The following is a 16,378-nucleotide window of genomic DNA, read 5'->3' as shown; positions in this document are numbered from 1 at the left end:
TTTTCACAATCTACACTTTCTCCTTTACATGTTTCTCTGCATGATGGATGGATTTCTGCCCACTAGGTGGTAGTAAGCAGCTCAGTCTTCACTCAGTGAGTTTAAGGAACATGAAAACCAAAGAAACACCTTAATTACTGTTACATTTATGAGAATCATACATGTTACTGTGTGCTAGTGAAGTTATAGCTGTTACATCACCACATTAAGGATGCCTCACGTGAGTATGAGCACAGAATAATGCCAGTGAGGCATAGCTTTTTACATAATCCTGATGCACATGTCATCAGCAGACGCCAGAAATGTAAAGTGCTCTCCTGTTCAATTGTTCAGCAGGCACCACTGCACTTGTCAGCAGCGGTTCAGCTTGTAGTGGCGGAGCTATATGTTTCCGCTCTCATTATTCCACCCACATATAGATGCACCTCCGATCCCACGATAGATGCACACAATCTCTCTGCCCCTTCCACTCTAAGTGACATTTCTGCATGCAGAAAGCTTAAATAAGCTATGCGAAGTCACACTTTAAAAGGTCTGTGGGTGTGTAACATTTGGTGGTAAGGCCCAGTGCTCCTCTCGGCTCCAGAGCAGCACACTGGGAGGCCTCAGTCTCCCTCTGTCCTAATTTGTTGCGACTGTTGCTCATTAATTATAGAAAATAATAAAGTGAAGTCTTTTCTCAGCTGTCTTGTTTGCTGCCTGTCTCTGTGGCCACGGCTGTCAGATGCAGCAGCGCGCCCGGACCCAATGGATCCAAAATGGGTCTTCTGTCATTTCAGGGGCAGGGAAGACGGGAGGTGGTAGTGTCTGTCTCCTGCAGAGAGTGAGAAGCTCTGTATCATGCAATAGAAATGACGCCTCTCAGCTCATCTTTACTTTAGATCATAAATCCACTTTTCTGTGCACAAGGGGTATTTCTAACACTGATGCCTCTCTGTGGGTTGATGGAATAAGCGTGACATTATCACTTCATTGAATGAAGTGCCCTCTTCTAATGAAATACATGGCATTATCATTTGTCACATGTAAGGATACACACACACACACACGTCCGCAAAAAATGGACATCAGAAATGCCTTGAAATTCCCTTGAGCAACTTACATCGTTTACATGTGTTTCCGAGATACCAATACACTTAAGAGCCATCTAGTGTCTGTGTGTGTGTGTCTGTGTGTGTGTGTGTGTGTAGAGATAATTGTTTATGGTACCACACTGAAATTGCCAATCATAATCTCTGTTCAGGGGAATTCTGGCCTGGGCTTTAGCATTGCTGGAGGAATAGACAATCCCCACATTCCTGATGATCCGGGGATCTTCATCACCAAGATTATTCCTGGAGGAGCAGCTGCTATGGATGGGAGGCTTGGGTGAGTTCCCCTCCTCACGTCGCTCTTTCCTTCTACTCTTTTAAAACTCTTCTGCACCTTCTGTCCGCTCTGTACGTTAACCTCCCTACTCCCTTCTTTACCACCACTGTGTCCTGCCAGGCAGTGTTGTGTGGGAGGCAGAGTTTCTACAGCCCTCTGCCCCCTTGGCTCTGTGTGTTTCCTCAAAGTTATGATTCACTGGAAAACCAAAGCCAGAAACATGCAAAAATCATGATATGGAGTGCTTTTTTATGTGCTTTGGAGGTTTCTGATTACACTGGCCAAGCTAGGGTCGCTCCCTGCATTTATCCGTTGATTGACAGGGTGGGAGTGCTTGATATATATATATACAGTATATATATATATATATTAAAACTTTTCCTCCAACAGGGTGAATGACTGCGTGCTGCGTGTAAACGAAGTGGACGTGTCCGAGGTGGTTCACAGTCGGGCGGTGGAAGCCCTGAAGGAGGCGGGGCCAGTGGTGAGGCTGCTGGTCCGACGGAGGCAGGCACCACCCGAGACGATTCTGGAGGTCAACCTGCTGAAAGGGCCCAAAGGTCAGGGACTCATCCCACGTGTCACACACTGAGATAGAAATATATAAGTCCTTTGTCATGCAAACTTCTTGAAGATAATTTTGTTAATAGTAAATGACGTCTACATAGTTTTTGGATTGATTAAAGACTCATTTATAGCTTACTTTTTGGGATAAATGGGCATTACTTTGGGACAAAGACTACTTTTTTTACTCAGAATTGAAGTATTCCACTTAGAGGAGGCAACCCAGACATGGAATATATCTAAAACTGTCCAAAAAGAGGTGATTCTATGTACACGTATTGACGATTTGACTGTGTGTTGCTCAACCAGGGCTCGGATTCAGCATCGCCGGAGGGATCGGCAACCAACATATCCCAGGAGACAACAGCATCTATATTACCAAGATCATTGAAGGAGGGGCTGCCCAAAAAGACGGACGGCTGCAGACTGGAGACCGCCTGCTAGCTGTATGAGCCCCATCCTCTGACTCAGTCACATATTCAGTGTTCATGTAGTTCACCGGCGAGCTAAATAAAAATTCAGCTATAGTTGTTAGAACTGATAACAAACACTTATTGCTTCAGCTGGGCATGTATGTGCTCTACGTAGATGACTGACTGTTTATGGGACACGTTAAGTACACTGCATTATCTGCTCGGTTGCACCATGCTGTCATATTAAGCTAAGCGAGACAGACAACACACATCAGCATTTATGACTTTGCACATGACCAATAATCTACCATAAAAAGGCCCATCAGTGGTGCATAAGAGTAAGAAATATTACTGTTGTTTAAGGCTGCATCACTGCGCTCTCATTGATACAATGTGCATTTACAGACATGTTGCTTTAAAGATCATTTTTACACTGTTAATATAATAATACAAGATAACTTCATTATCGCGATCGGCTCCAGCCCCCCCGCGACCCCGACAGGGGACAAGTGGTTGAAGATGAATGAACTTCATTATCACTGTACAATTACAATGAAATGTTGCCGTAGATGCTCCAATTAAGAATCTAAAAATATAACGACATACAAGTGTTACACATGTATACAACATATAAAAATAAGATAAATATAAAAATGGTGTGTAAAGCATTTGGAGTGAGTAGTGCAACATGGTTGAAATGTTATTGCGTAATTGCAATGTTGCACTTGAAAAGAGGATAGGTTATAAACATACGCAGGGATTGAGATCTAATCCAGTAAAAACAGTGACACACGGAAAGACGTGTGAGTGTTTGTGTGTCATGTAGCCGTGTCCAGTTCAGCTACAGTCGTGGAGCTGTAACAGGGGCGAGAGTCGGCCCTATGTGTTCAGGAAATGTTGTTAAATCTTTGACAAATGTTTTTATTTCTAATGGAAATTAATTACATCTGATTAGGCAAACCCCACACTGTGAATTAGGTAGCCATAGCCAGCTACCACACACATTTGAAAATGAAAAACGGACAAAAAATATGGCACCCACTTTTATTATTTTCTCACTCTCACTCACAAAAATCTGATTTCTGCAGCTGCGTGAGATCATTTTTGCATCTGCTATGAGTAAATAAAATAAATAAATACTAAAGCAAAACACACTCAAATTAATAATCCCATTAGGAACTTGACAGTTGACAAAAAACAAACTATGGCATCATCGTGGCACTTGTGTGTTAGTTCACAACAGAGGCAAGGCAAGCTGTTACTCCGCTGAGAAATGAAACGCTGTCTTACAGCAATATTTGTTGTGTCTTACATTATCAAAGGACATCTAGCTGCTGGAAAGACCACAGAGAGACATGTCAGGAAAGTATCAACTGTCTAATTAGAGTAATCAAGATCCAGGCAATTTGAAAACATAGGAAATCTCAACCAACACGTTCTGAACTGTGAGTTATTCACAAAGCTTGACATTAAACCAAATCTGATATAATATATGAGGCGTTCCAAAACTTCTGACTGACAGCAAATTTCCAGGGAATTGGATCTAAAACTGTAGAAATTCAGAGCATCCTTAGAACCTCTACCTACTGCTTTTGACCCCTTGTTTAAGCTGCGCAGCACACCAACCTTTTCACTCTGCGGTTGAAATGAACTGAAATCTCATAATACCTCCGAGCTATGATTCATTATTGTGTTGGTTGGTGTGATGTGTGATGTTGTCACAGTGCAGCAAAACACACGAGATGTTCAAGTGTTGATATAAGGACATTTTTCCCTCCTCTCTTTTCTCGACAATCGCCACATCCAGGTGAACAATATCGTGCTACAGGATGTGCGCCATGAGGAGGCAGTGGCTGCGCTGAAGAACACCTCTGATATGGTTTACCTCAAGGTGGCCAAGCCGGGCCCTGTGCACCTCAATGACATGTACGCCCCTCCAGACTACTCCAGCAGTACGTATCTACCTCTTCTTGCTGCTCCAGGCCTCCGGGTCATGGGGCAGGCACTGTGCACACACTCTACAAAACTAGAACAGGTTTATTTATACGAAATGTTTGACACAAGGTAACGGGTGATTTATAAGGTAGAGTCCATTTCGGAGAGTTTTGCACTGGGAATCATCTTTTTATCTTTATCAGAGATGTTGAATGTTAGTGTTGGATCACTGTTCTCTCCCCAAAACCGCTATGCCCAGACACCCACGTAGTGAATGTAGTGAATGTAGTGAATGCTTACACACACACACACACACACACACAAACACAGACACACACACACACACACACACACACACACACACACACACACACACACACACACAAAATCCTACCCACAGCATCAACAAGCGCAGTTCTCTGCCTCCCACTGAGTGTGGATGGTTTCTCACATCCCACCTGCTCATGAGAGCCCACGATCTTGAGCTGCAGCTTCTCAAATTTCCACAGAAGAGAGATTTAGTATTAGAGGGGGCTATTGTATGTTCTAAATGTTTGCAGTTGTAAGGGTTTAAGTGAACCCTTAATGCAGAATTAACCTCTCTCTGACAGTATAACCCTGCAGTCAGGTGATCTGGATTTAGTATGCTTGTTTTATCATGCTCAGCTGCCTCCGTCAAGAATGTAAATTTTCTGTGCAAAAAAAACATCAGGTCTAGAAACATCACTGTTCATACATACAAGAGATGATTTTGCGTGTGTAAGGGGTCAATTTCCTAACATTTTGATGATTTCACCCTTTAAAACGTATCTCCCACAGGCGTTGTTTACATGATCCTCTACAAAACGATCTAAAATAAAAACCATAATAGCTACAGCGCTCATTCTTTTTGCAGCAGAAAGCTACGGCTTCTGTTTTTTCTGTTTTTCCATCACACGTGACATTAGGTGCAAAACTCGGTTTCAATTGTTGATTAAACTATCAAAGGTACATTGTTCAAATAACATATACGTAACATATAAGAAATAATTCATTCATTTAGAAAGCTTTTGGATGTTGCGTGTGTTTATTTAGTAAAATGTAATGAAAAAATTTATTGTAATGTAGTGCTTTTATTAATTATTATAGTTTACTGACTAACATACTCTTTTAGCTTAGGTGGTACAGATATTAGGGATATAAAGCATTTAAAGATACTCCAAGAAATGTCAGCAAGCAAAATTACCAATGTAGGCACAACTTTGGTGTTTTTTTGTTTTTTTTGGAGTTCTTGGCCACCATTCCTATTGCTAATAATAATCATGTTTCTCACCAAATTAATTGTGAAGATCCGGGAATGCGGAGACACGGCAAAAAAGAAGGGTAAGAAACACCCACAGGCAGTTTTAACAAACCTGCAGAGTGAGGAAACTTACAGTATTTGGGAGAGAAAATGAAGGCGGCTGTCTAAACAGTCTAATCATCTACAGCTTACAGAGCCTTTTTTCTTGTTCAACTTTGACCTGCTCTACCTGCCATGGTTGTGTGCATAAGCTTTTCCCTATGCATTAAGCGACTGTTACTGACATTTCAGAGGCACTAATATTTTTTCTGTACCTCCAAGTAAAGTGGTTTAGATAATCTGGCTAAACCTCATTTACCGTTTGTCTGCCTCTTATGCAGCGCTGCTGTTTTGCCTGTGTTGTAATCATTCTTTCTTTCCCCTCTATTGGCCTGGCCCTCCCTCCAGCCTTCCCCACCATGGTAGACAACCACGTCAGCCACAACTACATGGGGGCAATGGAGCCCAAGCCAGTGTACCCGCCGCCCCAGGTCACCCCGTCCAGGTACTCGCCAGTTCCCCGCCACATGCTGGGGGAGGAAGACTTCACAAGGTAGGTTACAGACCGGCTCCTCCATGAATGACTCTCCTCTCATGCATTACGCTCATGCAGGCTCTATGAGTGTACATGTGAAGAATCGCAGTGAATACAGTAGATTGCTTGTGGATATCAACTAAAGGCCTTTTTGCGTTGTGGCAGGACTTGAAGAAACATTGCCGTGGAGCTAAATTGCATTATAGTAATTTTTAGTTTTGCATGGGTTTCTCTTTGCCTCCATTTTGTTGCTGTTTTTAAAGGTTGTTGTCATGCTGTGGTTTATTTATAATACATACATGTACGTACATCAATTTTAAATTGCCCTGATGAAGAGTTTCATGAGGCAAAACAATGCTTTCTTTACAATTTTCAACTCAAGGACCCTGGTGGTGCATACTGTATTCTGGCTTGACAGTGTGTGGTGGCTGTGCGCTGAACAAATACTTTGCAGAGAGGCCTCTTGTCACTTCTTGTACTTGTTATGACTGTGATTTAACCTTTGACCTCCTATCCAAGTACTGGATCAGATATAGCATTCATAGAGGCTTGATTGGAGTGCCCCACAAGGCCTTGAGTCATCTTAACCCACAGCTCGGGGAGGAGGCTGTATTCCCCCCGTGGTTGTGTGTGACTGCATGCAGGCGTTCATGCGTGTCTATGTGTTGTGGAGTGAATGTGTTACTGGATGAGTGTCCGTTATGTGGTCCCGTAATGTCCTTGTACAAGCTGTCTACATGACTTGTATGTGCATTTGTCGCATCTTTGTTGGTATGTGTGCTTTCTTTGTGTCCTACACTTGTCCCGTTCACTGTGATTCCTGTACCCCACAGCAGGGCTGAACCTATTTACAGTGTCATCCACAAACCTGGGGACATCAAGGTGCCCCAGGCCCTCTACAGAGGCTTCTGTCCTTCCCCTGCTCCCTTGTGCCAAGGTCCACTCCCCTTCTCCGGCAGGTACTAACCTAGTCCATCACGCCTTGCTTAGCTAACCCTCTTCTGTATAGCTTAGCATTTGGATCTGGCATCAGACAGGAGAAGGGCCTGAGAGCAGGAGGACTACTGCCTCACTACTAGTTTGTTATGTCACATTTGTGCACAAATTCCACTAGCAGAAGAAACAGACTGAGGGGAGAAAGATGGCAATGGACTTTTAGATCTCTGGCTCTATGTTTGCATGTAAATGTTTCCTCACCTCACGTCTTTGCTGCTTGGTATGCTGTCACTTTAAGTGTGTTGCTGCTTTTTATTTTTGTATGTCATACACACTACAGTACAATACAGTACAGTACAGTACTGAAGAACATAATACTATAAAAGCAAATTGACTGTAGAGCTGCAACATTTGATAAGAAATTAGCTTATTATTTCTTACCCTTTCTGTATTTGTTTTGTTTTTCTCCTCTACCTTTTTTTTTAATAATATCAAATGTCTGCCCCGTAGTCATTACATGTCCATCAATTTTCATCTTATCTGCTCACATCTATGATTTAAAAACAATAGGGCCCTGTTTATCGCTGTTTAAAATGGAGTCGTACCTGCTCTACACAAACACATCTCTGCGGGAGTGCAGCCGAAAGGGCTTCAAGCTCCCACAAGCTGCTCAATTCCATCTGTCAGGAGGGATCGACAGAAAGAAACCTCTATCTCGGGCCAAGCTACTTTCACTGGTGGTTACCGCTGAGGACAATAATATACATGATATCTGTGGCAATGTGTTTGGCATTACCAAACGTGCAAAAGGCTGGCTTCCTGTTTGTTGATTTAGTTTCACTTATTTGTTCTTCTCATTTATTACATCATAATTTTCCCATTGTGCTTCACCTCATGGATGAATGCTCTGATGTTTGTGTGTGAACCATTGCTTTTATGTAATGTGTTTGTGATTAACGTGGCTTATATTGTGTGCCATATATGCCGTGTATTGTTGCCAATATGTGTATTCCTGTGTGACTGTTTGTTTGTGTGAGAGAGAGAAAATGACAGATAATGGTGTTGCTGTTTGGCTGTAACTAAAGGAAGGTTTTTTTGTTTTTAAAAAGAAGACAGTGCAGGAGGATGAGAGGGCTGACTGGAGCCACCCAACACAAATATTCTGCTTTGCAGCGTTGGAATGTTTTGCCTGCTGCTCTATGTATGTAAATATAAACACTGAGCTTTGCTATTACCATAAATGTAATTGGGGACAAGAGCCGGATCCAGTACCGGCCAGCGGACCAGTAGCAGCAGACATTCCTGCAGCTGTCTTGATTCATCTGCCCTCTGGGAAAACCAGGACATTCATTCGGGTCTTACCCCTCTCATCACCAATGCTGCCAGCACCAGTCTCTCACACACACACACACACACACGGACACACACGGACACACACGGACACACACACACACACACATATACATGTCTACACTGAGACATGTGCCCACACACGCAGATACAAGTGCAATGCACAATTATGACACAGACACATACCTGTGGGTATACATCGTACACACCAGACAAGACGTAAATCAGGGGTGCAAATGAGATGGGCCTACATACTGCGACCATGCATGCACCTGTTTGCAGTAGTGGGTTTAGTGTGTCTTGTCCAATGCATAATGAGAAAAGACCGTCTCGGAGGACATCGTGGCCGACAACACTGACAGACAGACAGCAGACACCTCCCTCCACCCCCAGCAGCTTTCCCATTGGCTCCAACCAGGAGGGGCTATTTTAGATGGATGCAGTCGAAAGCACAGGCCTCCACAGGGAGGCTGGTTGTGAGGGTTGAGTCAGAACTTGTATCGGCCCTCTGCCCATCTGCACATCCCCCTCAGTGGTGTCATCACAGACACATCCTCCCTCATCTCCATCTGATATTACCCCCTTCTTCTGGAGATATATCAGTATCATACACCCTTTTCTCAGTCCACATTGGACCCGATAAGAGATAAATTGCCTGTGTAGAAATATGCATGTTTGGTGTAAACATACAGTACTTGTGTGCAGTGGTGACAATGTGCACAATCGCTAAACAAGCGGGTCCCCTCTGCTCGTCCTATCAGGGCTGCAGTTGTTAGATATACAGTACACAACAGTGCTCCTAGTTAGGCTGCTTTGTTCAGGCACAGCTTGTGTAAACACAGAAGCCTGTGGACTACAGCAGCAGGTGAGCTGATCAGTAACTTTACGTGTCTCACGCACAAAGACAAAACCTTTGACTGGTCAGCAGAGTTCAGTCGCCAATAATGAGGAATGATTGCGCCATTTTTAAAAGCTGTGAAAGCACAAAGGGGAGTTGGACATAAAATAAATCACAGCAGATTCACTCGTCTTAGATGTTAATCATTCACCACTCCAATTTTATTCTTAGTTCCAGTGAGAGGCAGGAAATATCTTAAACTGTCTGTCACCTTAGCAGTGAACAACATTTTCCCTGTGTCAAATGAGAAGGAAATAGCAAGCCATGAAGAAGAGAAATTTCAGCAGTGAAAAGGAAGACGGGAGACAAAGCAGCATTTAAAATGTATCAGTATACGCCTCTATACATAAGCTGATGTGATCCATTTGGGGGAAAGGGATAAAGTGCTGTGAGAGGTAGTGCCTGTCTTGTGGAAAATGGCGTCCATCTGCAGTGTCCACCATTAATCAGCCAAGTAGAGCCAATTACTGGGCTGAGTCCGGGGCAGCATGACCCGCTGAACCCCACAGCCCAGATATCTATTCACAGCTTTAGAATTGAGCTGCGACCGGCCCCGGCAAAAACCCTGAAGCAGACAGGGAAAATATAGCGGTGGGAGGAGGTGGGGTAAGATTTGAATCACAGAAAAGCGTCGCAGGAGAAATGGCTGAGCTGAGAGAAAGGGTTTTTTTTACCGCTCAGTAACTGTTTACATTCCAGGCATGGATGAAAAGGCAAAGGGGGGGAAGGGAGGGGAGACAGGTCTTGTGATAGAGAGGGAGGACTGATCCCTGCGTGTAAAACTGTAGGAATTCACTCCCTTTTTCCAGGAGAATAGCCAGGCGGTTCACATCCATGCGGACAAAAAACTGTACATGCAGAGACACACACATGCACACACTGCACCGACTGTGAGATAATAGAAAGACGCTGCTCTTATACGTTCAAATATTCCACAGCAGTCTGCACATTATTTTCCTGTGAGGAAATCCAGTTTCCAGAGTGCAGCCAGGTCACAGAACATGGGGGCGTCGAATCAAAGGCCTGCAAGTGGTGAAAGTCAGTTCATGAGCTCCTCGGTTTGTTTACACACTGACAAATTAGCAAGGAGCTATTGGGAGTCTGCCTGTCTCTTCTCCAGAGGGCCAGAGCTGACAGACAGGAATGCTGGTGTGCTGTATTTGAGGGTGGGCTGGACATGAGACGAGGGGACAGCAGGGTGTGAAAGGGGCTCAAACTTAGATAACCTCCAGTTCCACAAATCCGACGAGTCCCGAAGCTCTTGATGCAATGCAGTTGTGGTTATTCCAGATGGGAGTGAGGGGTGATTTTGAGCCTCTTCTTGCAGAATTGAACAAAGATGATTTGCGTGGGAGCGTGAGGGTTAAGTGTTGAGTCTTCCTGTCGATGATGGGGGTGAGAGCGTCTGTGACAGCCCAAAGAGGAGCTGCTTCCCATCACAGAACACAAGGACGAGATAGGGAACACAAGGCCCCCGAGCACAGGAGCTCCTAAAAACTGCAGCTCCTCTCCCGGTGGAGGGCCAGGCAGGAAGAGGGGGGTCGATGTGCCACAGCCACCATGTTCACAGTCAACATCTCATCTTCCATGTCGCTGGTGAGGAGCCTGCCCGAACGCACTGTTAGGAAATGCTCTTTCAGAAGCAAGCACCGTTTCCGGCTCCTAAGGTAACCATGGAGATCTGTGTGCCTCGTGGAGACGGGATGAAAAGCTCAAGATGGAAAGCGAGGTTATTTTAAGCTTGACTTGTTTGAAGGCAAGTCAGTTGTTTCATATTTAAAGGCACTTGTCATTTTTTTATCTTAGCTTTTCATCTCTGGTACTAAAATGATCTAAAAAGGCTTTAGGGAAAAAAAACAAGAATGTTTTAAGCTTTGTCAGTAGATTGAATCTGTCCCTGATTGTGCCTTGTGGAAACACGACTTGTAAGGCATCCTGCAAACCCAGACTCACTATGTTGCTATTGATCTTCTTTAGTGGTCTTACAAAATATCATCTACATCTCAGTTCAATGCATTTCAAATGAATACACTTTAACAGTCTGGTTAAACTTACTGAAGTCTGTCTGTAGGCAACATTTTACTATTTAGAACTTTGCGATGCTCTTTACTTTTTTAAGTAGAGTGATCAACGCTCTTTCCCGTCCGTCATGGGTTTGATTCTGAAAGGCTGGAATGCAGCCTCGGCTGCCATCGCCGGGAAAATGGTCTTAGCAGCAAGTTAGAGCGCAGCCATTAGGGACTGAGTAGGAATTGTTTCTGTAGACCGCAGGCTGAGTACTGCGAGAGAAGACCACTAATGGGAACCATGCAGTGTTTTCTGTTAAAAGTGGAAACTGTGTGTGCGTCTCTGTGTGTGCGTATGCCTACGTACGTTCGTTCGTGCATGTATGTTTATGTGTGCATTTGTAGAAAGTGTGTGTGTGTGTGTGCGTGTGCGTGTGCGTGTGTGTGTGTGTGTGTGCGTGTGTGTGAGGCCAATGCTGGGCTTCCTATAATGTGTGTGTGTGTGTGTGTGTGTGTGTGTGTGTGTGTGTGTGTGTGTGTGTGTGTGTGTGTGTGTGTGTGTGTGTGTGTGTGTGTGTGTGTGTGTGTGTGTGTGTGTGTGTGTGTGTGTGTGTGTGTGTGTGTGTGTGTGTGTGTGTTAGCACCCGTGTGAAGTGTGTTCTCAGAGGGCTTTTGCTGGACCATAGCAGCGGTTTGGCCTCTGTAGCATCTTAAAACTGAGGCAGTCTGAATCGGCTGCTAGAGGATGAGTCATGGAGGCTAAAGCTAAAGCAGAGTGGATCTATCGAGCAGGAGGTGGCTCATTGTGTCTGCGTGCATTAATATGAGTGGGGGTATGATTGTGTACATGTGTGTACACTTCCATGAGATTGCCATGCAAAGCAGAACGTTATATTGCCAGTAGATAATATGCATTTGGATCCAATCGTGCTGCTTGTTTTATTGCATTCATTGTATCCAATGCGGAGCTGATTTCAGTGTTATCATTGTAATCCACATTATCTTTATTAGCGGTGTTAAAAGTACATGATTAGTACATGCTTAATCGTTTTGTTCTACTGGTGTGGTTAAAATATCCACTCGCTTGCAAATATATACAAGGTGTATCCACAGAATGATCTCTCGACACTTTGGGATCACACACAATAGAAGACGGCCGTTGTTGTGTGCAACGGCCTCAGTTTGCGCTGTTTCTATTTTAAGTTTTGGTCTAACTCTCTCTGGCCTTTACCCTGACGCTGTCGCTCTTGTTTGGCAGGGAGCCGAGGAAGGTGTTGCTGCACAAGGGCTCCACAGGCCTGGGCTTCAACATTGTTGGCGGGGAGGATGGAGAAGGCATCTTCGTCTCCTTCATCCTGGCAGGAGGGCCGGCCGACCTGAGTGGCGAGCTGAGGAGGGGCGACCGGATTCTCTCGGTCAGTATTTTGACCTCAAGCTTTCTGTTTGCCCGCATCAGCAAGTGCAACACTTTTTAGGCGGTTCAGCCAACTCCGGTTGTCAGAATAATGATGATCACATTAAGGTGGCTCAGCGTTTGGAAAGCCAGCAAACATCTGCCCTGCTGAAATGTCCTTGAGCAAGACATTAAATCCATAACAACTCAGAGGGAGCTTACCTGTGCTTTGCCAGACAAGAGAATTTTGTGAATCAATAATAAATTACATATTCAAATCCCTTGACTATTTCATAAGTCTTAACCTTTTCAGACCCAGTGTTGATCTAAATATAGCCTGGAAATACCGTACATTGCCACACTTTATCACACATTATCCGATCTAAGGGTAAATAAATGCCTTTACTGAAACACTGATTGTGTGTAATTGTAAAAGCAGTTCAAAATCAGGCCTTATCTTTCAGTAATGGTCATATAATTTTAGTACATACTTATATCTGGTCATATTTAAGGTTTAGGCCTTTATCTGATGGGGGCTGATCGTAACGCCACAGGCTGAAGTGAAACCATCCAGCCTGAGGATAAGCCCTGCTCCATCCAGCTAGACTCGTTTCCTCTACAGATCTTCAAAATTACAGAAGTGGCACGCCTTCAGTGTCTCTTCTGGGTTTTCTTGCTAAAAGATTTTTTTGTTTGACTCTCTGGTTTGTTGCAGGTGAACGGAGTGAACCTAAGGAATGCCACCCATGAGCAGGCAGCTGCAGCACTGAAGAGAGCTGGACAGACTGTCACCATCATAGCTCAGTACAGGCCTGAAGGTGAGGTCAAACTAAACTAATACTGCATGATATTGAGACCAAATGGGTCTTGAACTCACAGTTGTGACTGGAAAGAGTTATCATCAAAGAATCAAAAGTAGTCATGTTTGTAAAGTGTCTTCTGTAACTCTGAAGGTACCTTTCTTAGCTCTGAGAAAATGATCTCGATGATGAAATCAGGGTTATCTCAACGTGGGCTTGGAGATTATAAATGTTTAACAGAACGCCTGTGATACAAACTAGAAGCATCACGTTCAAAGGAAAATATTTGCATTCTTGCTCAGAGTTAGGTGAGAACATCAATAGCACTTTCATGTCTGCGTGGTGACTAGGAAGAAATAGTCTTGCATAACCCCCTGTCAAACATGTCGGTGTATACACTTCAGATTTTGTACGGATTAAAGATAGCATCTGTTAAATTAAGAAGTGCTACTGGGCAGATTTTTTAACCTCTGAACAGAGCCTGGCTGGCTCTTTCCCTTGTTTCCAGTCGTAGTGCTAAGCTAAGATAACCAGCTGCGTGTAGCTTCATTAGTATGATCCATCCTCTCTTTTACTCTTTGCCAGAAAGCAGATAAGTGCATTACCCAAAATGTTTAACTATTTTCTGAGGCAGTGATGCTCAACTTACGGGGCTCGGGCCGTAAGGTGCCGTTTTGTAATTTACAGTAAAAACACAGTGACTCACAATGGGCACCTTTTTGTACTTTATATATAAATAAGGTGCCAGAGTGCATATAAATACATACATTTAAAAAAAAAAGAAAGAAAGGGTAGGATGTTCTAGACTCCTGAAAGAGACTAGTGTCAATCTAATTTATTTACGAAGTCATTTCATTTGAAAATGAAGACTTTTTGTTCCTCTGATCCTTTCCCATCTTTGCATTGAAACTGTTGCACAATAATTTCCCCCGGGATAAATAAAGCTTCCTGAATCTTAACTCTTGAAAAGAAAGGTGAGTCATAGGCCTTTTGAACGTTTATGCTTTTTAAACAAAGATAAATACTGTTAATGTTTTTGGCCTCCCGTCATTAAGCAACTGTGGGCCCCGGGCAAAGCCAGTTTATCCCCGCTCTAATGCTGCATTCAGTTGAACTCTGAAGCAGGAATTTCCGAGTTCACAGTCTGAGATTTCTCAAAGCCCCGAAAAAAAAAAAAAAATAAATCCAACATGGCGGAGCCCAGCATCAACAGTAGTTAAAACTGTAGGACTACGCTGTTTACTCACTTCTGTTTTATTTGTGTCTCATATTATATTAATATTCATAGCCTACACAGTACTGTCCATCTTTCATCTGGGGACTACAGTGTTTTAAGCACAAAATACAGCATAATGCATTGTTATCAGCTGGTATGCTAACAATGGCTAACCCTTTTAATATAATGGTTTTCTAACGTTTTCCTTTTTTGTCAAATACATACAAAATGACAAAAAGGTTGGCACAAGAAACAATCGGATTGACAAACAAACAAAAAGATATCAGTAGGCTACAATAATACAAAATCAAAAAATAAGATAAAGTATTTGAACACAACCATGAATACACACAAGGTTTTACCTAATTTGTTGTAAAATGACATGGATTTCTCATTCCTCATCATCATAGAATAGCGGGAAGTCATGACTGAAAAAATTAAAACAAAACTACCCAGAGTCAGACTATTGCATCGCATCGACTCTGTCCGTCCACACTTATTCACAGAATTTGTGGAACAAGCTGTAAAATATGCACCTAAAAAAACAGATAAATGTGCAACTGTGGACTCAAAATTTAGTTAGGAAGCGAGTGCTGTCACTTCACAGAGGCCGCCTTCCTGCCCAAACCTGTCACACACACAGTCACACACGGTGCTCATCAGATGGTAACACAACGAGCCTTTGCAACCACATAAAGACACAGCGTCCTACACAGTCCAGGAGACCAGCTACACCACAGCCAGCAGAGGCAACAGGCCGCTTTAGGGAGCTGTTTGTTAAATGTCCATTGGCACAAGTTGGAAAAGTTGCACAAACTGATTCAAATCTGTTCAGAAAGGTTCTTCGGCCAAAGTGCTTTGTTATATATTTCCTCTTTTAGAGCTGTACTATTACACAGGGAAATACTTTGGTTGCACTGTTCAGTAACTTGCATAATAATTCCAAATTAATGTAAAAAAAATGTGATTGATCGTGATTTTTTAAGTAAAAAAAAATGGATATGATATATTTGCCATATCACCCACCCCTAAAATACATACATAAATACAGGAATACACAAATAAATGCATAAATAAATAAATAAAAGAATAAACAAATGCTTAACATTTATTTCCACATTTACGTTCACCTACATGTATTTATTCTTGTATTTCTGTGTCCATATGTCAATGAGGTAGGAGGTCCCATTTATTCATGTGTTCATTTATTTACTCCTGTTATTATTTATACATTTCTTTATTGAGACTTAAGTCATGTTTAGTCCTCCACACCAGGGATTGACCAGACGTTTCTGCGCAGGCGTCTTACCCCCAGAGCGTAGACTGTTTTGTTGGGTGACCCAGCCTCCTTCTGTTAGCCTTTGCTCGCGGTATGAGGGGATTGATCGTGATTTTAAAGTAAAAAAGACTGGATGTGATATTTCTTCCATATCGCCCACCCCTAAAATATATACATAAATGCAGGAATACGCAAATAAATGCAGAAATACAAGAATAAATAAACATTTTACATTTAATTCCACATTTACATTCACATACATTTATTTATTCTTGTATTTCTGTGTCCATATATATTTAATTTATTTATTCCTGTAATTATTTATACATTTATGTATTTATTTATTAAGACTTAAGTCATTTCT

At 42.9% G+C, this 16,378-nt stretch overlaps 1 protein-coding gene across 1 annotated transcript in view; it reads left to right on the top strand.

The window, feature by feature from the left end:
• Positions 1-16,378, top strand: part of dlg3 (discs, large homolog 3) — an 87,945-nt gene that overhangs the window by 54,330 nt on the left and 17,237 nt on the right. Inside the window, exons 7-13 of the mRNA XM_083915890.1 lie at positions 1,244-1,368; positions 1,759-1,928; positions 2,242-2,378; positions 4,153-4,297; positions 6,010-6,154; positions 12,585-12,741; positions 13,435-13,537. Of these exons, the coding sequence (XP_083772016.1) occupies positions 1,244-1,368; positions 1,759-1,928; positions 2,242-2,378; positions 4,153-4,297; positions 6,010-6,154; positions 12,585-12,741; positions 13,435-13,537 (982 nt within the window). The remainder of the gene's footprint in view (positions 1-1,243; positions 1,369-1,758; positions 1,929-2,241; positions 2,379-4,152; positions 4,298-6,009; positions 6,155-12,584; positions 12,742-13,434; positions 13,538-16,378) is intronic.

The sequence above is a fragment of the Echiichthys vipera genome (assembly GCF_963691815.1).
Source record: "Echiichthys vipera genome assembly, chromosome: 6".
Classification (NCBI taxonomy): Eukaryota; Metazoa; Chordata; class Actinopteri; order Perciformes; family Trachinidae; genus Echiichthys; species Echiichthys vipera.
The sequence above is the reverse complement of the archived record's forward strand: the minus strand, read 5'-3'. Positions and strand labels throughout refer to the sequence as shown.